Source organism: Saccopteryx bilineata, chromosome 2 (assembly GCF_036850765.1).
Source record: "Saccopteryx bilineata isolate mSacBil1 chromosome 2, mSacBil1_pri_phased_curated, whole genome shotgun sequence".
NCBI lineage: Eukaryota > Metazoa > Chordata > Mammalia > Chiroptera > Emballonuridae > Saccopteryx > Saccopteryx bilineata.
The window spans coordinates 831,393-852,728 of record NC_089491.1 but is presented as its reverse complement, the minus strand read 5'-3'; the positions used below and the strand labels follow the sequence as shown (position 1 = coordinate 852,728).

General features: G+C 53.1%; 1 protein-coding gene and 1 long non-coding RNA gene across 5 annotated transcripts; one reads left to right on the top strand and one right to left on the bottom strand.

Moving 5' to 3' along the window:
• The first annotated feature begins 80 nt into the window (after positions 1 to 80).
• On the top strand, positions 81 to 7,326 carry LOC136323806 (uncharacterized). Its single transcript, XR_010729010.1, has 4 exons — positions 81 to 242; positions 1,825 to 1,923; positions 6,708 to 6,806; positions 7,185 to 7,326. It is a non-coding gene; the product is annotated as an uncharacterized lncRNA (long non-coding RNA).
• LOC136323805 (uncharacterized) lies at positions 2,869 to 12,255 on the bottom strand. 4 transcript variants are annotated; one of them, XM_066255653.1, is made up of 7 exons: positions 12,089 to 12,255; positions 8,090 to 8,198; positions 7,338 to 7,453; positions 7,056 to 7,145; positions 6,775 to 6,906; positions 6,376 to 6,485; positions 2,869 to 3,302 (listed from the first exon to the last, which is right to left on the bottom strand). In XM_066255653.1, the coding sequence occupies exons 2-7, from the start codon at positions 8,106 to 8,108 to the stop codon at positions 3,134 to 3,136; spliced, it is 636 nt and encodes a 211-aa protein (XP_066111750.1). In that variant the 5' UTR covers positions 8,109 to 8,198; positions 12,089 to 12,255; the 3' UTR covers positions 2,869 to 3,133. The 4 variants fall into 4 exon arrangements, with proteins under 4 accessions (XP_066111750.1, XP_066111749.1, XP_066111751.1 ...); XM_066255652.1 differs by having other exon boundaries at positions 12,120 to 12,255; XM_066255655.1 differs by lacking the exon at positions 2,869 to 3,302 and adding an exon at positions 5,952 to 6,051 and having other exon boundaries at positions 12,120 to 12,255.
• Positions 12,256 to 21,336: the final 9,081 nt, after the last annotated feature.

The window sequence follows — 21,336 nt, the reverse complement described above, 5'->3', positions numbered from 1 at the left end:
TGCAGGGCTGGCCCTTTCCTCTCGCTGGCAGCTTCTGGGTTCTTTCCTTTCTAACCTCAGGCTTCTCGTGGCCACTGTGTCACCACGGAGATGGTCGCCGTGGGGACACATAAAGCAGGCCAGTGCTCTAGGGCCTGGTGCTGGGAAGGGATGTGTCTTCCAGCGGCCACTGCTGACAGCCTGGCCTGCCACACTCCACCCCACTGGTCCCTCAGGCCGGTCTTCCTTGTGCCAGGCTCCAGGTGGGCACATTGGCAACATGCACCTGGGCGAGAAGGGACCATCCCCACAGTCCAGACCTCACAGCCACATGGAGATGTCCTGGGCCAGACCCCCCTGCAGACAAGCCAGTGGGGGGAGAAGCAGGGTGGAAGAAGACTGCCCCACTGACCAGAGGGAGGGAGGGAGGGAGCCTTCGGAAGATGGGGGTGGGGGAGTCTCACGCAAAGGGACAGCCGTGAGCAAGGAGTTTGTCCAGTGACCATGAGGGGCTTCAAGGGCAGTGGCGCAGGGGTCCTGGAGCCCAGGCAGGGGTCCCGGAGCCCAGGCAGGGGTCCCAGAGCCCAGGCAGGGGTCCCGGAGCCCAGGCAGGGGTCCCAGAGCCCAGGCAGGGGTTGGGCAGCGGGAATGTAGCTGAGAGCCGGGGGAGGGTGGGGGGAGCCGGAGGCCGTGGCTGGGAGCTGGGGCCCGCTCCCCTCACGCTGGGCCAGTCCTTTCACTGGCTGTTTGGCAAGACAGCCCCCCTCTCCTGGGAGCTGCCAGTGCCCAGAGGACAGAGATACTACCTCCCCTTCCCCGGCAGCTAGTCCCAGGCCTGGGGAAGGGGCTACAGCCACAGAGGCCAGGACCCACCTCCCTTGCTCCTGGCTGCAGAGGGAAGGTGCCCATCCCCACTCCCAAAGCTGTCCCTGAGCCCCGGTCTCTGCCTAGGCCTGGCCTGTCTGGGGCCAGGACAGGGCTGGGGTGCTGGGCTCTGGCTGCCACCCTGGAGCCCAAGGGACCCCACCAGGCCAGGGCTGGTAAGGGAGGTCTGGCCATGTGAGTTGACCCTTTGGCTGCCCTCCTCACACTGTCCCAAGACTGTCACTGAGGCAACCAACGTGGTGACAATGACTGTTCATCATGTCACACCACCCCATGGGTGTGGTCATCCCATGGTCACCCAGTGCCATAGCTCAACCACCCACATCCCTCTCCCTGTGCTCCCCATTCCTGTGTTTCCCAACCCATCTCCTCACACCATTTCTCTCCGTGTTCCCATGTCCCTGTGTCCTCGTCCCTGTGTCTCCGTCCCTGTGTCCCCATGCCCCCGTGTCCCTGTCCCTGTGTGCCCACCGCTGTGTACTTGTCCCTGTGTCTCTGTGACGCCATATCCCTCTCCCTGTGTGTCCATTCCGTGTCCCTATCACTGTGTCTCTGTTCCTGTGTCCCAATGTGCCCCATGTCATGTCCCTGTCCCTGTGTGCCCAGCCCCGTGTCCCTGCCCCCTTGTCCCCGTGTGCCCAGCCCCACGTCCCTGTGCTCCCATGCCCCCCTCCTCATGTCTCTGTGTCTCTAAGTATCAATATCCCCGTGTCCCTATGTCTCTGTTCCTTTGTCCCCGTACCTGCACCCAGGGCTGCCTGCCCTGCACTAAGTAGAGAGCTGTCCTCTTGGGGCCCCCGTGGCCTCTGCAGAGTGGGGGCCAGGTCCAGCGACAAGGACACGCAGCCCTCTCCCCTGGATGGCGGCCCTTTCCTGGGTTGCTCCCCATCCCGTCCCTCCTCTCAGCTCAGGCGCTGGGCCCCAAGCCCACACCACAGATCCGCTGTGATCTCCTCCCAGACCCTCCAGACGGCGTCTCCATCTGCAGTGGCACCAGGAAGGTGTGTTCTGATTCCCTCTCGGACTGTCCGGCCACACCTGCTGGCCCTGCACACATGGGTACGTCCGGGGGTCCAGAAGCCCTCTCCTGCCCCACTTCCTGGGACCAATAACTCTGGGGGGGGTCCCCTCAACAGTCCACAGATTTGGGCAGCCAGGCCTGGTCCCCGACATTCCCTGCTCTGCCCCTTTTAGACCTAAAAGCTGCCAGCTGCGGGAGGTGAGAGTGGAGCTTGGGTCCCCACACGGGCCCTGTGCTCTCTGCACTGACCCCTGCTGCACCTGCAGGGCTGCCCACATGCATCTGTGCCAATGTCGAATCGTACCCTGTTCACCATTCTTTTTTTTTTTTTTTTTTAAGAGAGAGAGAGTCAGAGAGAGAGATAGATAGGGACAGACAGACAGGAACGGAGAGATGAGAAGCATCAATCATTAGTTTTTCGTTGCGACACCCTAGTTGTTCGTTGATTGCTGTCTCATATGTGCCTTGACTGCTGGCCTTCAGCAGACCGAGTAACCCCTTGCTTGAGCCAGCGACCTTGGGTCCAAGCTGGTGAGCTTTTGCTCAAACCAGATGAGCCCGCACTCAAGCTGGCGACCTCAGGGTCTCGAACCTTGAGTCCTCTGCATCCCAGTCCGAGGCTCTATCCACTGCGCCACCAACTGGTCAGGCCTGTTCACCATTCTTTTTTTTTAAAAAAAAAATGTTCTTAATATTTAAATTTTGTATTTATTTTTTTTTACAGAGGCAGAGATAGACAGGGACAGACAGACAGGAACGGAGAGAGATGAGAAGCATCAATCATCAGTTTCTCGTTGCACGTTGCGACTTCTTATTTGTTCATTGATTGCTTTCTCACATGTGCCTTGACCACGGGCCTTCAGCAGGCCGAGTAACCCCTGCTGGAGCCAGCGACCTTGGGTCTAAGCTGGTGAGCTCTTTGCTCAAGCCAGATGAGCCCACGCTCAAGCTGGCGACCTCGGGATCTCGAACCTGGGTCCTTCCGCATCCCAGTCCGACGCTCTATCCATTGTGCCACCACCTGGTCAGGCGTGTGTTCACCATTCTTACATCATTAGCTTTAACGTCATTTGGAACGTTGTGCAATACTCATCGTTCTCTCTTCCCAAACCTATTTTATCATCCCCCCAAAACTTCACCCCTCTAACAACGCCCCACGTTCTGTCTCCCTGGGTTCGCCCACTCAGCAGACCCCCCGTGCGTGGTGGAGTCTTGTGCGTAGACCTTATTTCACTGGGCATAATGTCTTCAAGGTCCACTCGGGTCACAGAGAGTGTCACAACCTCCTTCCTTTCTAGAAGTAACAGTCCGCTCTGGCCAGGTGGCCCAGGTGGTTGGAACGTCCTCCCGGAGCCCAGAGGTTGCCAGTTCAAGTCCCCGGCGAGGGCACACACAGGAACAGCCTGATGCTCCTGCCCTTCTCTCAGATAAAAAGAAAAAAAAGTAAATAACATTCCAATGTATGTAGATACCGTATTTCCCTTATCCAGTCATCCATCAATGGACATTGGGATAGTTTCTACCTTTTAACTGTTTTGAGTAAGGCTGCTATGAACCTGGGTGTAAAAATATCTCTTTGAGACCCTTGAGACCCTGCTTTCAACTGTGCTGTGTGTGTACCCAGGAGTGGGACCGCTGGGTCACGTGGTCATTCTCTTTCCTTTCTTGGCGAACGGCAACATTCTTTGCCGTTCATCGCCGGGGCACCATGTTCGGTCCCCATCAGAGTGCACGGGGTTCTAACGTCTCACGTCCTCACCAGCCCTCGTTGTCGCCTGTTTGGTTGATTGCGTCCCCCATGAGTGTGTGAGGTCGGATCTCACTGTGGCTGTGATTTGCGTTTTCCTAATGAGACGTGACATGGAGCATCTTCTCACGTCCTTATTGGACATGTATACCTCTTCTCTGGAAAAACACCTCTTCAGGTGTTTCCCCTGTTTTTGAATAGGAGACGGGGGAGGTTTCCCCAGATAGGAGGACCCTGTGCTCTCCACTCTGACGCATGCTGCAACTGCAGGCACAGGTATGTTCATCCGTCTGTGCTGAATTATTCATAAGTCATAATGTACCCTGTTAATAAAGGTGGTTTTTTTTTTATTTTACAGAGACAGAGTCAGAGAGGGATAGACAGGGACAGACAGACAGGAACAGAGAGAAATGAGAAGCATCGATCATTAGTTTTTCATTGCAACACCTTAGTTGTTCATTGATTGCTTTCTCATATGTGCCTTGACCGTGGGGCTACAGCAGACCAAGTAACCCCTTGCTCGAGCCAGCGATCTTGGGTCCAAGCTCGTAAGCTTTTGCTCAAACCAGTTGAGCCTGCGCTCAAGCTGGTGACCTTGGGGTCTCGAACCTTGAGTCCTCTGCATCCCAGTCCGAAGCTTTATCCACTGCGCCGCCGCCTGGTCAGGCAGTGCTTTTTTCTTATTTGTTGAGTTTTAGTGTGTTTGTTTTGTGTGTGTGACAGAGACAGAAAGAGAGAGACAGAGAGAGGAACAGATAGGGATAAAGAGAGAATGAGAAGCATCCATTCTTCATTGCAGCACCTTAGTTGTTCATTGATTGCTTTCTCATATGTGCCTGACCGGGGGGCTACAGCAGAGCGAGTCACCCCTTGCTCAAGCCAGCAAACTTCGGTTAAGCCAGTGACCATGGGGTCATGTCTATGATACCACGCTCAAGCCAGCGACCCTGTACTCAAGCCGAATGAGTCCGTGCTCAAGCCAGAGACCTTGAGGTTTCAAACCTGGATCCTCTGCGTCCCAGCCCAGTGCTCTATCCACTGCACCACTGCCTGGTCGGATGAGTTTTAGTTTTTGTTGTTTTATTGTTGTTGAGTTTTAGCTTTTAAAAATACATTCTGGATATTAACCCTTTGTCAGATATGGAGTTTGGAAAATGCTCCATTCTGGGGGTTGCCTTTTTAGTCTGTAGATACTGTTCTTTGGTGCATGAAATTTTTTTTAAAAGATTTTATTTATTGATTTTTAGCAAGAGGAGAAAGAAAAAGAGAGAAAGGGGGGAGGAGCAGGAAGTACCAACTCATAGCAGTTGCTTCTCCTATGTGCCTTGACTGGGCAAGCCCAGGGTTTTGAACCGGCAACCTCAGGATTCCAGGTCGTCCCTTTATCCACTGCACCACCACAGGTCAGGCTGGAACTTAATATTGATGAAGTCCAGCCAGTCTGTTTTTTCCTCAGTTGCTTGTGCTTTTGGAGGTTTATTTAAGAAGTCACTGCCAAATCCAGATTGTAAAGATTTACCCGTTCTTTGAAAGAGTTTTACGGTTCTAACTTTTATATTTATGTCATTGATTCCATTTGAGGTCATTTTTCTCTATGTGTGAGTAGGGGGAGGGGCCCAACTTCATTCTTTGCGTGTGGCTATCTCGTGGTCCCAGCGCCACTGGCTGATGACCAAGTTCTCTGCCCGCCGAGTGGACTTCCCGCGCTGGCAGAAACCCGTCGGCCGCTGTGCCTGAGTTTGTCTCTGGACATTCCCTTCAGCCCTTGGTTAGGCGTGTCTGTCCTGTGCTCGCTCCACACTGTTTCGAATATTGTACCTCTCTGGTAAGGTACTGGGAAATGTATGTCCTCCACCTTTGGAGGTTTCTTCATTTGAAGATTGCCTTGTCTATTCCAGCTCCTCACAATTCCATATAAATTAAGGATCGACTTTTCCATTTCTGCAAAATGCTGGAACTTTTGATAGGAGTTATCATTCATTGAGTCTACAGATCACTTTGGGTGGTACTGACATCTTAAATGTAGTCTCCCAGCCACAAACAAAGGGTATCGTTCTACTTATTCAAGTCTTAAACCTCGGTGACTGCAGCCAGTCCCCGACGCATCTCAGCACCAGGCCCCGTGGCCGGCCTGGCCTCCTGCCCGGCACAGTGGCTGTGCTGAGAGGAACCACGTCCCCACGAGGGGCCCCGACCAGAGCTGGGACGGGCGGCAGAGGCGGCCTCACCGCGTGTCCTGCTTCCCGCCCTGGATCCACTGCTTCAGCAGGTACTCGTAGTAGCTGTCGGCCCTGGCGCCCAAGGTGAACACGCCCACGTGGGTGAAGAGGCCGCTGTGCGTGTTGATGAACATGGGCACCAGCCCGTCCTTCTTCCCCGACAGGGAGTGGACCCTCCGCGTCACCTCCTCCGCAGCCTCCTGGGCAGACGGGGAGAGGGCCGGTCAGCTGGGGTGCGGAGTGGCTGGGAGCTGCGAGCACACCCCTGCCCGGGCCATTCCTGGAGCAGCAAGAAGGTGGTGCCCCCGGCCCCTGGGCGGCCCACGCCCCACAGCAGTCCAGTCTGTCCAGAGAGGCGGCCATCTAGGGGCCGGCAGACATCACAGGCCCTGGCAACAGGGCTGACCTTGTCTTCTGGGCAGGCCTCAGCCTGCACTGCAGGGGGCTGTGTCTGAGCCCACACGCCCGGTTTGTGTGTCCACACGTCCTCTCCTCTCCATCAGGACGCCCAGGTGGGGCCTTACCTCGTTGGTCCTGCATCCTGGGGGCCTGAGAGGAAGGCCTGGTGGGGGCCTCTGCCTTTCTGGAAGGGACTTCGGTGCCCTGCTCCGGCTCTATCATTGCCCCTCGCCAGCTTCAGGGAGAGAGCTGCCATCAGCAGGGTAGGGGCAGGGACGCAGGCGCCCGTGGTGGCTGCCCAGCTGGGCTCAGCCTTGCCCCCATGCCAGGCACCTAGGAGAAAGCAGTCACTCCACCCCACCCCCATCCTGGGCCGGCTCTTAGGATGGCTGTAAATCGTCTGCTTTCAAAAGAAGATATGCTAACCACATGCTGGTTCTTTTTCTGTGTTTTTCAGAAAAGACACACCAAACACAGCAACCTCTGTTCCGCATATTCTGACCCAAATCTGCTGCTCCTGGTACCTGACAACCGTCCTCTGTGGGTTTTCTTCCTGGTGAGCTCCGTGTCCCCTGCCGCTTCCTGCCTCTTGGTGTCATCCGGCCTCTTGTCCTCCGAGTCTTTACTGGGCCTGGGGCATCTCCAGCTGGCACAGACTGTAAGGGGGCACAAAGGGGCAGAGGCGAGTCCTGTACTGGAGCCGCAGAGAACCCTACAGCAGACCAGCCCTGGGCCTCCCGCTTCACCATCAGCAACTTGTGGCACAAAGCACTCATGGGCCACTGGCCGGTTGCTGGCATCTTACCTGTGTCTCCCACCAGCCTGTAGTTCCAGGAGAGAAGGGACGGCCTGTCCTGTCTACCTCACCCAGGACCAGAGCCCAGCAGGTGTGCAACTGAGAACAAAGAAAAAATATTCTTCCTTCCTTCCCCAGATGTCGTCCAGCCAACCCAGGAGAAGTGAGATTGAAACACAGAACAGGTGGCAAGAAGAAGCATTCTTCGCAGTCGGTTTGAATTTACAAACTCTTCTGACGCTTCTGGAACTGAGCTGGGTTACAGCCCCACCCAAAGCTCACTGAACCTACCTGAGGTGACAGTCCCGGGCCTTTTCCTGGGTCAGCATCTGCATTCCTAGGAGCTGGCAAGACGGGCGGGTTTGCTGGCCTCACCTTCTGCTCCTCCACTGACCTGCCATTCGGGGCTAAACAAGAAAACCTATTTAACTCAGTGTGCAGCCGGGCCTAGAGAACATTAACCTTGCTTCACAGAAGACGCCCAGGCAGGGTACTTTCCTTAACAAAGGATGCCGAGGCCTCGGGAAGTCACCAAAGTGCATTCAAGAATGGCCAGAGAGAACCGAGCCTTCTTGAAGCACTTGGCCAGCTTAGTTCTCATCCCCAACCCACAACCTCAACTACTTCGCGTTCGTGTTTCCACATCAGGAAGGACACGTGGTGACCTGCGGCAGCCTGTCTGCTTTCCTCCTATAATCAGCAAGCTCAGAGAATTTCAGAGGATCCTCTACATCCTCACCAGCTCTCTGCTGGTCCTCTCCAGACACAGGGTAGTGTGTGTTATGAGAACCACGGAATGCCCTTAGCATTCAGCCTCAGGGCAGAGGACAGGCGCCAGCCCCACAGCTGACTCGCAGGAAGAGTCAGAGGACGTCACGTGAACAACCGCGTTCTAGCAAGGGGAGCTGAGAGCACTCTGCACTCCTTTTTATCTGATTTCTTGCCCACTCCTTGCCCTTTATGGCTGCTGGAGCTGTTCAAGCCGGCTGGCCAGATCGCTGCCGCCCGGTCAACCCTCGGCTGTCTGCGGCGCTCACGGATACCTTTCCACTGGTCAGCCATGCTGATGTAGGACAGGAGGCCACAGAGCAGCAGAAACGCCAGCACAAAGAGAATCACATTCCGCTGTAATCTCGACAATTGCTTCCATTTCTACGGGAGGGGCGGACAGCGACACTTTTTACTGAAAATAACACAATCGGAAACCTCTTCCTCTGTGACAAACTCAGCGAGGACAATGAAGGTCCCTGTGCGGTTCTATTGTTTTTGAACGGGGGTGGGGATGGGGGCAGTTCCCTTGCAGCGGGTGACAGGCTGGGCTCATACTGCATGCAGGTGACAGTCTGCACTGGGACAGGTACGAGGAGGATGAAAGTGGCTCTATTGTCCACTTCTGTCCAGTGCATGAATAGTCTTTCTCAATGGAGAAAGACCAGGCAACGTGTAGTGTTTTGGGCGCAGGCCCCGCCAGACCTGCACCTGCCCAGATGCGGAGTGTGTATGCCCCGCGGCCTGAGACCACTGGGAACACACCGGGGGTTCAACTGACCGAGTTCATGCTCCCAGCACGGGGGGGTGAGGGGGAAGACTCACAGGAGAGCCTTAGGGGTCTCATCAAAGGTTTTTTTTATAGCACCAGAGGCTGACTTTTTTTTTTTTTTTTTACCAGTTTACCTCGTTAGGCCAAGGACAAAGTGAGGCCACAGGACATAAATTGTGATATCAAGATTTCCCACTGCTGGGATTTTGTGGATTAAACTCAAGTGTGTGCACTGAAGCTTGTGCAGCTGAGTTTGTGTGTCTTCTTTCTGTAACAGGAGGATCCACTGAACTATGTGATATGTCAGTGATAATGTTGTGATAGTTAAGACTGGGCCAAATCTTTGGCTAACTGCATCACAGGCAACTTTCAGAAATAAAATAACGGTTATTCTTTGTAATAGGTCCTGAAGCCAAGAACCTGTATTTGAGGTCAGGCAAGGAAAACAGGTCCTGGAATCTAGTTGGGTCTGTTTTTACAGGGGTGGGTGGCTTCTTCCCCCATTCTACTCCACTTTTTATATTAGTCATTATTTTTTCTGTAGTATTTACATTGATTTTACAAGAAATATTTATTATAACAAACATTTCCCTTGTTTAGCTAAGAGAAAACCAAGGACCATGGGATTTTCTTTTTCTTTTTTGTATTTTTCTGAAGTGAGAAGCAGGGAGGCAGAGACACAGATTCCTGCATGTACCCGACCGGGATCCACTGGGCATGCCCACCCAGGGGTGATGCTCTGCCCACCTGGGCCGTTGCTCCATTGCAACCGGAGCCATTCTAGCGCCTGAGGCAGAGGCCATGGAGCCATTCTCAGCGCCCGGGCCAACTTTGCTCCAATGGAGCCTTGGCTGCAGGGGTGGGGGGAGACAGAGAGGAAGGAGAGGGGGAAGGGTGGAGAAGCAGATGGGCGCTTCTCCTGCGTGCCCTGGCTCTGGGGAATTGAACCAAGGACTTCCACACTCTGGGCCAATGCTCTACCACTGAGCCAGCCAGCCAAGGCCATGTGACATCATTAGTGAGTGGATATAGGCTAGTCTTTTTTTTTTTTTTTAAAGACTTATATTTGTTTTATTTTTTAATTATTTTTTATTTTTTTTATTTTTTTAATTTATTCATTTTTTTAGAGAGGAGAGACACAGAGAGGAAGAGAGAAGAGAGAGAGACAGAGAGAGAGAGAAGGGGGAGGAGCTGGAAGCATCAACTCCCATATGTGCCTTGACCAGGCAAGCCCAGGGTTTCGAACCGGCAACCTCAGCGTTTCCAGGTTGACGCTTTATCCACTGTGCCACCACAGGTCAGGCCGGATATAGGCTAGTCTTTGAGCTTCAGAGCAGAGGTTCCGTTGGTGAGTTCTACGGTCAGAGACAGGAATGATCTCCTTTTTCTGGTGGTTCTGTCCCTGTTGGGGGAACTGTCACTCAGAGTATGGGTGAAGAAGGAACCAGTTATCCCTGCTGGAAATTAATAGCCTGTACGTGTGTTATTTTTGAGATTTCTGGGTATTCTCTTTAAGATAATGTAATTTCTTGGACAGATGGGAATTTTAAAAATATGGAAATCTGTACCAATTATTCCGAAAACACAGGATGTTACTGTGCAGTAGGCGGCGATGACCCTGCCGCCCATGTAAAGAATATTTAGAGGCACACAGGTCGCACTGCAGGTAAAAGTATCATTTATTCTAATGGGAATGAGTAAATTTTCTGCCCCTCCATATGTACAAGTTCCTTGAGTGGCATTAAACACTTCCTGCAAAGCAGTTTAAGGACAATCCAGAGAACAAAATGACTATGGTCATTGTCCCCAGGGTACTCCTGAACCACTTGGCCTTGTGATGGGACCACAGTGACCTCAGCAGACACATTTTATTTTATTGAACTGAGATCAAGATCCAACTTTTGTGATTTAAATTTGAGGTCCGTGATGTGAGGAAAACTCAAGGGCCAGAAGGGCCTGTTGCAGGACCTGTCTGGGGAAAGGGCATGTAAGGGAGTTCTGCTTTTCCATAATTGTTAAACCCTGGGAGTCAGAAATAACCGCATGAATATAAGGGAGAGCCTATTAGTGTGGCGGGGGTTTTGGGGTTTTTTGTTGTTGTTATCACTTATCAGTGGCCAAAGGCTCACAATTCCAGGCAGAAAGAACTAAGAAAAAAGTAGCTTTTAGGGACACACAAACCAAGACACAGTAAGGAGGGAGTCCTTGTAAGGTTGTGAACCCGTGACCAGGACAAAGGACCCTCTGAGAAATAACTGCCACGGACCAACCAGCGCGGCTCCTAGTAACGGTGCGGAATTAAGAAAACACACTTATTAAAAAGATGGGACCGGGAGGACTCTTCAAATGCTGATGGCAATATCTGAGTGCTCCAGAGCCCAGTTTGCTTTATTATATAGCCATATGCAAATCAAGAAAGTCCCTGATACAAAGTTACACATCCTAAGCTAAAACAGGAACCCCCCTACAATGCATAAGTAAAATCAACCAACATCGGAACAAACAGGAACAAAGAGTAAGAGGAAGGGCATGTAAATTGCTTCCAGCAATTTAAGGAAGCAAGTGAAGTGGGTGCAAATAGTATAATAGCCAAATATGGAGGTGGAGGGGGGAGAACTCAGCCTTTTGCTAAGCCTCGAATCTACAATGGCTTTTTGCCATTTACGGTCCACAACAAATAACCTTGCGAATGTTTGTGGACAGACATTAGAAAGCAGACAACACATTTAGGTCATCAGAGGTTAGAGGCCAGCAAATTAGGCAAATGAAGATATAAACCTAATCAGATAACCACAATACCATTGAGGGCCTTACTTCTAGGCGCGCGCGCGCGCACGCACACGCACACGCACACACACACACACACACACACACACACACACACACACGGGCTCACACACAAAGCTGAAGGTGTTGATGAAGTACCCGAGGTCCACTGATGGTGAACTTGCCTCCCAGCCCAGGGTACCTGGCAGCCCGGGCATGTACCACCATTATTATTCAGGGCGGCACCATTATTCAGTGGCGGGTCCCCATTCAAGGCAATTCTGTGAATCTGCAATTCTGTCAAAGACCACCGCCAACACAGCAGGTGCACAGGTGGGGTTTACCGCTCTGCGGCACCGTGAGAACCCACAGGTGTCAGGAGGGCTCGTGGTGAGGAGCTGGAACAGGGTCTGGGCTCCCATGGGGTGACAAGGCGGAGGATTCTGTCTCCGGAGCGGATAACTGCATGACTGGGGGGTCCCTTCGTTTGCTAGAAGAAGAGGACGAAGCAGTCTTCTTTTATCGTAACACGGTCGCAGAGGAACCCTGCCCGAGGCTGGGCTCGGGGTCACGTCCCCCGGGGAAGATCAGTCACCGGCTGCGTTCTCTCCCGACGACAGAGCCCCCCGGGGGGCTTCGGTTCGGTTCGGGGAGCAGAGGTTAGGGCGCCCTCCCCGACCCAGCACGCCGAGTCCGGCCCCCGAGCGCATCCTGCCTGGGACCCCAGCGTCCGCACCTCCGACCCGAGGCCGCGAGCCGAGCCTCACCCGCCAGCGCGAGCACTCAGCGTCATCGCGATGAAGTCCCGGGGCAGCGGCGCGGGTGGCGGAACCCTGACCAGGGACGGGCCCGGCGACGTCGGAGAGATGTTTCCAACGCCCTCAAGTTTCCATGGCAACCCCTCCGCCAGCGGTCTCTGCGAGCTCTGCGCGCGTGCGCAGGAACGTCACCGCGGGCTGGGCCGACTGCGCCTGCGCCCTTCCGCGCGCTCGCATCTCCAAAGCGCCACCGCGGGTCTTTTCCCAACGCGGTGCTGGCGTTGGCAGCAAGCCGGCTCGCTTGGTGGGGGCGAGTCTCACCGGGCCCCCATCTTACGTCCCCTGCGCTCCTGGCCCCGCTGCCCCGACGTCCTGTGGTCAGTGCGGAACCGCTGGGCCCGCACCCTCTCGGGAGGCGCTGAGCCCGGGGCAGCTGCGCCATCACGGCAGGGAGTCCCTGCGCCCCGCGACCCGCTCCTGGGTGCCATCCCTGCTACCAGGCTTATTTTCCGCCTGAGGGTGCAGGCCGCGGCTGTGGGGCCCCGGCCCAGCCAGGGGAAGCAGGCCCGTCACTGTCTCAGCGACCACCCCCGCCCGTGCGGGGGGTGGTTTCCATCCATCTGGCCCGCTGGTCTTCGGGGCACGCATTGCGGGTCCCCCACTTGGCCGGGCGCACCCTACCCACCCCCTAACCCCCCGTGGCCGACCTGTGCTGCCGCGGACCTGCTCGGCTCAGGGCCGAACCCAGTGCTTTCAGCAACCCTGGCTGTAGGTAACCTGCGGGTGGGTGTCTGCAGGGTTCGCAGCACCTGGAACAGCAGTAGCGACCTACCAGGGATCTAGAGCCCAGTCGACCCAACATCGGCGGGTGATAGGTTTTTCTCAAATGTTTATGGTACATGCGCCAGCACAGAACATATGCTGGGCCATGAAACAAACGCATATCAATGTAAAATGTTGGAAGTCATGCGACACATTGTAACCATAATTGGATTAATCTAATAAAAAGGTTTTGTGCACAGACCCATAAAACCTTTCGTTCCCGTTTGAGAAACGAAAACAACGTATCTATAAAGGAACCAGGGGTCAAGGAGGAAATCACAAGGGAAATTAGGAAACATTTTGAATAGCGTGGTGGGGGGCAGGGGGAGGTCAAGATGCAGCTAAAGCAAAGTTTAGAGGGAACTGTGTCACTGTAGAATAGATGTTTATTTCAGAAGAGGTGGAAGTTCACAAAAATTAAAACCTAAGTTTTGTGAATGCTGAAGGGGGGAAAAAAAGCAGACACCTAGGAGAAGTGCTCCTGGTGGCTAAGTGCACTCAAATTAAAACAAACTCTAGCGCCATCTCTGCACGCGGGACTCTCATGCAAACTGTACTTCTCAAAGATGCCCCTGTGTTGAACTGCTTGAACCTGCACTGAACCACCTAAACCCCCAATGAAGTGCTAGACGGATAGTGTATTTCTGGCCCCTGGGCCAGCCCTTATAAAGGTTTCTGGGAGTCCAGTTTCAACCAGTGGGACTGAGGCTTTTCCCAGAGCCGTGCAGCTCTGGCCAATCAGAGTTGTGAGGTCGGTTGGCAATGGTGGGGGGGGGGGGAGGGTCACGTGGGGAACCAGGCGGGGGAACTTTGGCTGAAACCGCCCACACCCATGCGCTCCAAAAGAAACTTCCCAGGAGCCCTTTGAAAACAACCGACTGTCTGCCAGCCAATGAAATTTAGCTACGTCATATCAACCCGACCACCCTACGGACGCTATAATTTACCACCCCCCCACCCCACACACGCCCCTCCGCCCCAAACTGGGGAGGCTGCGCGACATCCCTGGACCTCCTCTGGTGGATCAGAGAACCTCCTTGGGGAAGCGCTCTATTAAATAAAGCTTTTGCTGTTCCACACTTGGTGGCCATGCCCTTTCTTCCTCCGCGGGAAAATACCTTACAAGAGTGGCTCTATTCTGACCAATCAGGACTGCCTTTGTATCAATCAAACTGCGAGAACTGGGAGTCTTAATTTGCATTAGGATGGACCAATCAAGGACCAGGGACAGGGTTTTTATGTTTATATAAGCAGCTCTCTGACTGTTTTGGAAAGTGCATTGTATCTGAAAAACTGCCTTTTTTTTTTTTTTGCGTTTGTGGCAGACTTGCTTGAAGACGTCTCTCTGGAGTCATTGGGCACAGGAGGGCAGAGAGGAGCATCTCCGAGCATCCTAGCTGACAAGATCTCTGGTCCTGGAGATCAGCCTCACAGCAATGCTATTCTCGTATCCCTGCTTGATGTATTATCATTGAACTGTTCACACCAAAGTTTCTCTCTTCATCACACCCAAAATGAGGGGATTCCTGTTGGTCATGGAACTGGTGTTCAAGGACAGTCAGTTGACAGTTTCTAACTTAATGAAGCTTGAAAAAAGAGCAAATGAAATCCAAAACAAGTGAAAGAAAAGAGGGAAGGTTGGAGAAGTCAATGAAGTAGGAAGCAGAAAAAAAACTAGTGAAAATCAGTGAGGCAGAAAGTTGTTTCTTTGTAAAGATCAAAATTGACAAGCTTAGGCCCTGGCCAGTTGGCTCAGCGGTAGAGCGTTGGCCTGGCGTGCGGGGGACCCAGGTTCGATTCCTGGCCAGGGCACATAGGGGAAGCGCCCATTTGCTTCTCCACCCCCCCCTTCCTCTCTGTCTCTCTCTTCCCCTCCCGCAGCCAAGGCTCCATTGGAGCAAAGATGGCCCGGGCGCTGGGGATGGCTCCTTGGCCTCTGCCCCAGGCGCTAGAGTGGTTCTGGTCTCTGCAGAGCGACCCCCCCAGAGGGGCAGAGCATCACCCCCTGGTGGGCAGAGCATCGCCCCCTGGTGGGCAGAGCATCGCCCCCTGGTGGGCGTGCCGGGTGGATCCCGGTCGGGTGCATGCGGGAATCTGTCTGACTGTCTCTCCCCGTTTTCAGCTTCAGAAAAATACAAAAAAAAAAAAAAAATTGACAAGCTGAGACTGATCAAGGAAAATAAAATCAGGGATTCTTGTCTGACCTGCGGTGCCGCAGTGGATAAAAAGTCGACCTGGAACTCTGAGGTCGCCAGTTCGAAACCCTAGGCTTGCTGATCAATGCACATATGGGAGTTGATGCTTCCTGCTCCTCCCCCTTTCTCTCCCTCTCTCTCTTTCTCTCTCCTCTCCAAAATGAATAAATAAAATCTAAGAAAAAAAAGAGAGAGAGAGAGAATCAGGAATTCTTAGAACTCCCAACAATTGTAAACTGCAGGGTGAATTTATACCAAACGCTGACATACTGGGAAATATAACTAGATCTCAGAGGCACTATCACAGACATATAAAGGAAACACGATGTTGAAATTCAAAATGCACTCACCAACAGCACTATGCATTTATAAGATGCATAGATCATAATGCTTAATGATACAATCTTGAGAGGTTAGAGTCAGTACTGGTAGACAAAGGAGTCTTTATTGGTTATTGTAATGTGAAAATAATAAATTCTCACCCTGGCTGGGTTGTTCAATGGATAAAGCATTGACCCACAGGTCCCAGAGGCCGCAGCTTTGACTCCTGCTCAGGGCACATATGAAAAGCAATCAATGAATACACAACTAAATGTACACACCTAAATAGAGCTAAGTGAAACAATGAGTTGATGCTTCTCTCTCTCTCTTCTCCCTTTCCCTACTACTCCTCTCAAATCAATATTTTTTTTTTTCTGAAGCTAAAAACGGGGAGAGACAGTCAAACAGACTCCCGCATGTGCCCGACCGGGATCCACCCGGCACGCCCACCAGGGGCGACGCTCTGCCGCGACCAGAGCCACTCTAGCGCCTGGGGCAGAGGCCAAGGAGCCATCCCCAGCGCCCGGGCCATCTCTGCTCCAATGGAGCCTTGGCTGCGGGAGGGGAAGAGAGAGACAGAGAGGAAGGAGGGGGGGTGGATAAGCAAATGGGCGCTTCTCCTATGTGCCCTGGCCGGGAATCGAACCCGGGTCCCCCACACGCCAGGCCGACGCTCTACTGCTGAGTCAACCGGCCAGGGCCAAAAATTTTTTATTTTTTTAAAGATTTTATTTATTCATTTTAGAGAAAGAAGAGAGAGAGAGAGAAGGAGAGAGGAGGGGTGGGAAGCATCAACTTGTAGTAGTTGGTTGCTTCTCATATGTGCCTTGACTGGACAAGCTAGCAATTTCGAACTGGTGACCTCAGCATTCCAGGTCATTGCTTTATCTGCTGCACCACCACAGATGAGGCAAAAAAAAAAAATTAAATAAAATCTCACCTGACTTATGGTAGCACAGTGGATAGAGTGTTGACCTGGGACCCTGAGGTCCTAAGTTCAAAACCCCAATGTCGGCCCTGGACGGTTGGCTCAGTGGTAGAGCGTCGGCCTGGTGTGCGGGGGACCCGGGTTCGATTCCCGGCCAGGGCACACAGGAGAAGCGCCCATTTGCTTCTCCACCCCCCCTCCTTCCTCTCTGTCTCTCTCTTCCCCTCCCACAGCCAAGGCTCCATTGGAGCAAAGATGGCCCGGGCACTGGGGATGGCTACTTGGCCTCTGCCCCAGGCGCTAGAGTGGTTCTGGTCGTGGCAGAGCGACGCCCCGGAGGGGCAGAGCATCGCCCCCTGGTGGGCAGAGCGTTGCCCCTGGTGGGCGTGCCGGGTGGATCCCGGTCGGGCGCATGCAGGAGTCTATCTGACTGTCTCTCCCCATTTCCAGCTTCAGAAAATACAAAAAAAAAAAAAAAACCCACAAAAAAATCCCAATGTCATTGTCTTTTTTTTAAAACTTAGATTTATTTATTTGTTTGTTTGTTTATTTATTTTACAGAGAGAGTCAGAGAGAGGGATAGACAGACAGGAATGGAGAGATGAGAAGCATCAATCATTAGTTTTTCGTTGCGCATTGCGATACCTTAGTTGTTCATTGATTGCTTTCTCATATGTGCCTTGACCGCGGGCCTTCAGCAAACTGAGTAACCCCTTGCTTGAGCCAGTGACCTTGGGTCCAAGCTGGTGAGCTTTTGCTTAAACCAGATGAGCCCGCGCTCAAACTGGCGACCTCGGGGTCTCGAACCTGGGTCCTCGGCATCCCAATCCGACACTCTATCCACTGCGCCACCGCCTGGTCAGGCTGAAATTCCTGCCCTTTAATGATAACGTTAAGCCAGGGGTCCCCAAACTTTTTACATAGGGGGCCAGTTCACTGTCCCTCAGACTGTTGGAGGGCCAGACTATAAAAAAAAAAACTATGAATAAATCCCTATGCACACTGCACATATCTTATTTTAAAGTAAAAAAAAAAAAAAAACAAAACAAAACGGGAACAGATACAATATTTAAAATAAAGACCAAGTAAATTTAAATCAACAAACTGACCAGTATTTCAATAGGAACTAGGCTCCTCTCACTGACCACCAACGAAAGAGGTGCCCCTTCTGAAGTGCGGCCGGGGCCGGATAGATGGCCTCAGGGGGCCGCATGTGGCCCGCGGGCTGTAGTTTAGGGACCCCTGCGTTAAGCAAAATGAAAAGACAAGTCATGACTGAGAGAAAATATTTTCAAAATATGCAGCTGAAACCAAGGAATGCACGACCAAGCGGAACAACAAAGGAGTGCTTCCTTTCTCTTCCACTTAAAAATAGAAGAAGAAGCAGAAGAAGAGGCCATTGACATGGAGTTCCTCTCCACATGGCCTTACTCAGGGCTGGTGACAGTCCTCGCAACATGATGCAGGAGACCCAAGAGAGACAGTCCTAGGGAAGCTGTTCTTTTCAAACCTCACTTCAGAAGTCACACACCACCACTTCCATTCATTGGAAGAGCCACCAAGTCCAGGCCACATCCAAAGGCAAGGAGCCAGGCGCCCCATCTGAAGGAATGCATGTTGAATAAACTCCACACACAATGCAGTTACTCTCTGCTGTGTTCCGCTTTTTTTTTTCTTCTTCCGATTATGTAACGCTGCGTGAAATGGTCTAAAGTGTAGTGGTCCCCAAACTTTTTTGGGCCATGAACCAGTTTAATGTCAGAAAATATTTACATGGACTGGCCTTTTTAGGGTGGGACGGATAAATGCACAAAATAAAATTATGCAACCGGTGTAAAAACTGTGGTATTTTTAAATATAATTGTCAAACTTACGAGACAAGTGTCAAGAGTGAGTCTTAGATGGATGTAACAGAGGGAATCTGGTCAGCTTTTAAAAATAAAACATCGTTCAGACTTAAATATAAATAAAATGGAAATAATGTAAGTTATTTATATTTATTCTTTCTCTGCGGACCGGTACCAAATGGCCCACGGACCGGTACCGGTCCGCGGCCTGGGGGTTGGGGACCACCAGTCTAAAGGTCCCTATTTGTTTGCCAGATACTTTGAGTCAGGGGTCTAACTTTCCACTGCTGCTCCCCTAGCCCTTGGAGCAGTGCCTGGCACATAGTAGGTGCTCAGTAAACGTGGAGGGAATGAAGTGTGAATGTTTAGGTGCTCAGTAAACGTGGAGGGAATGAAGTGTGAATGTTCAGCCCTGCCCGTGGTGGCATGCATGGGGCCTCTGTGATGTTGGGAGACTGGCCTTCCAGGAAAGGTGGGATGTGCAGCCAGAGTGTGGAGAGACCTTGTGGTGGAGGCCTGCAGTGAAACAATGTGGACGTGGGTGTGCCAGTGCGCATCAGCACGAGGGCAAGGAAGATGGCTTCACTGCTGTCTGCAGCTGTCCTCTGTGAGGGTTCTTGGGCTTCTGCAGATCAGGGGACAGAGCCCCTGATGTGGGCCTGCCGGCAGCCTGCCTCATCTCCCCAGCCCTGATTTGACAGCAGGTCCTCAGAGCAGATGGGCAGGAGAGGAAGGCAGCTCCTCTGACCACTTAGCCCACAGTGGGGAAGGTGTCTGGACATAAGTTCCTCCACACCTGCTCCTCCCCTACCTGTCCACCTCCTTCTCTCAAACTGGCTTCCTCTTGACAGACATGTGTTCATAGATGGCTCTTGAGAGGATGTACAAATGGGTTCTTATCCCAGATTCTGATCTGGCCAAAATCCTGGGGAAGATCCTTGAGCGGTCTTCTTGGATCATGTGATAATTCCTTAGCCAATGGACTGAAGCCAAGGAGGAGCTGTGTCTATGATTGACAGCCCAGTAGTTTGAGTGGGAGAGGGGAGGGAGCCGTTCCCTCCACCGGCTGTTGAATTGAATGAGCCAGCAAGGCAGGGGGCAGTGCACCTAAGAACACCTTCCCATGGGGAGACCTGGGCAAAACAGGAACTCCCTCTGCACCTGGCCAAGGGCAGCACCTCGTCCAAAGGATCTGACTCATCAGGATTCAGAGGGGTCCAAGTCTCAGCCAGGTCTCCTGTCACAGGAGGGCAAAGCTAGGTAAAGGCTTTCTATGGCTGCAAACCTCCTCCCAATGCTGCCCATATGGGGGGTCTGGAAGACGCTGACAGGTGGTAAATGGGGAGTGGAGCCCAGGAAAGACTCACTTGTGCAAGGGGACAAGACCTGGTCCGAGGGGGCAAGGGCACCCCATCTCTGGGTGTTGGGGACCTTGCAAGAGGCTCCAGACAAAAGCTTAAGGACCTGCAGCCCGGGGGAAGCAGTGCTGTGCTGACACACTGAGGGGGATAAAGAACCCTGCTTTGCAGTGTTTGGCCGTTCCCCTGGTATAAATACTCCCAACCATGGCCAATTCCAAGCCCCCAGCTGTGCAACAACCAGCTCACAGATTGTTGAGTATCTAGAAATGGTCTCTTCAGGGCCAGTAGAAGCCGCTCCAGTACGTCTAGAGTGAGTGGATCGGAGGGAGGGTGGGACAGATCCTCTTGCTGAAGTCCTGCCAAATCCCTTCCTCTGTCTGACCACCCAGAGCTGCCAAATCCCTTCCTCTGTCTGACCACCCCGAGCTGGCTGCCCCGGTGGCTGCCTGTGCCCATGCACCCATGAAGCCTCCAGACTCTGACCTGCTGGAGGCCATAGAAGTTTAGAGATAGGCCACAGACCCCTTGGAGATGGGGCCAGCTCTGGGACCTCGAGCACACCCTGCGTACCGGGCTGTGAGCTCACGGGAGGAGCAAGCAACTCCAGGGCTGGTGTTTTCCCCACTCGATCCCAGAATCAGAGACAGGTGGGGCTGCAGCAGGATGTGGGCTCATTCACCGCCAGGCACCTGTTCCCTTCGTTGAGAGAGCAGGGACCCCGAGAGGGAGCTTGCCAACCGCTGCATGCAGCCCCTGCCCCTCAGCGCAGGGCATCCCACAGCGTCCGTGTTTGGCTCAGCCCAGCGGTGAGAACAACGCTGTGGGGGAGGGGAGGGGACCAGGAGTAGGACTCTGGTGGGAAGAGAATGAACTCTCCCCTCTCCACCGCTCAGCACATCGCAGGTGTGGGGACAACCCTGCTTTGTCCCCAGTGGGGGCTTTTGCCGTTGGGTCTGCAGAATCTTTAGTTGCTATTGGAAACGGTGACGTCACTGGCAGGGGCGGGGCTTCGTCCATCCTTTTTGTTAGGGAGGGGGAAGTCACTCCAGGAGTGGAGGGGGACAAAGAATTAAGGTTATGAGGACCAGAGGGACAAGGAGGCTCCGGAGAGAGGCGGGAACGAAGCGTGGGGGTGGAAACTGGGGAGCGGTTCTGGGAGTGAATTAGGAGCGGGGCTTCAGAGGGGAGAGGAGTGGAAGCAGAGGACAAGAATGTCTATCCCAGCATAGACCTTGCCAGGGCAAGTGCTTCCTGGTGTCTAACCTTAGTCCTGTCTGCTGCAGACACACCACCGCTGGCCTTTGTCTCTTCATAGCTGGTTTGGGTCCAGACCCCCGGATTCTGCCAGAAGATCCAGTTAAACACTGGGGCAGCCGCTGTCATCCTTTCTATTCTTTATAGCTGGTTTGGGTCCAGACCCCCGGATTCTGCCAGAAGACCCAGTTAAACACTGGGGCAGCCGCTGTCATCCTTTCTATTCTTTATAGCTGGTTTGGGTCCAGACCCCCAGATTCTGCTAGAAGACCCAGTTAAACACTGGGGCAGCCGCTGTCATCCTTTCTATTCTTTTCAACTCTTTTGGGGGAGTCCATCCAAGTCACATGGCCAGGCAGATGGTGTCTCTTCCCCATTTTTGAGCCTTCTGGAGAGGGGTGCTGCACTGTCCCTCCCTCAGATGAAAGTGGCTCAGGGCCTCTGCACACCCCTGCGACACCAGCCCGCAGTCAGGTCCCGAAACACCACTGTGGATGA

Excerpts from the sequence above, each read along its gene's own strand:
- LOC136323805 (XM_066255653.1), bottom strand. Across the intron at positions 7,146-7,337 it reads GCCCGGGACTGTCACCTCAG|TTGCACACCTGCTGGGCTCT; the intron begins GTAGGTTCAGTG and ends CTTTGTTCTCAG. Across the intron at positions 6,486-6,774 it reads CCACAGAGGACGGTTGTCAG|CTGGCGAGGGGCAATGATAG; the intron begins GTACCAGGAGCA and ends CTCTCCCTGAAG.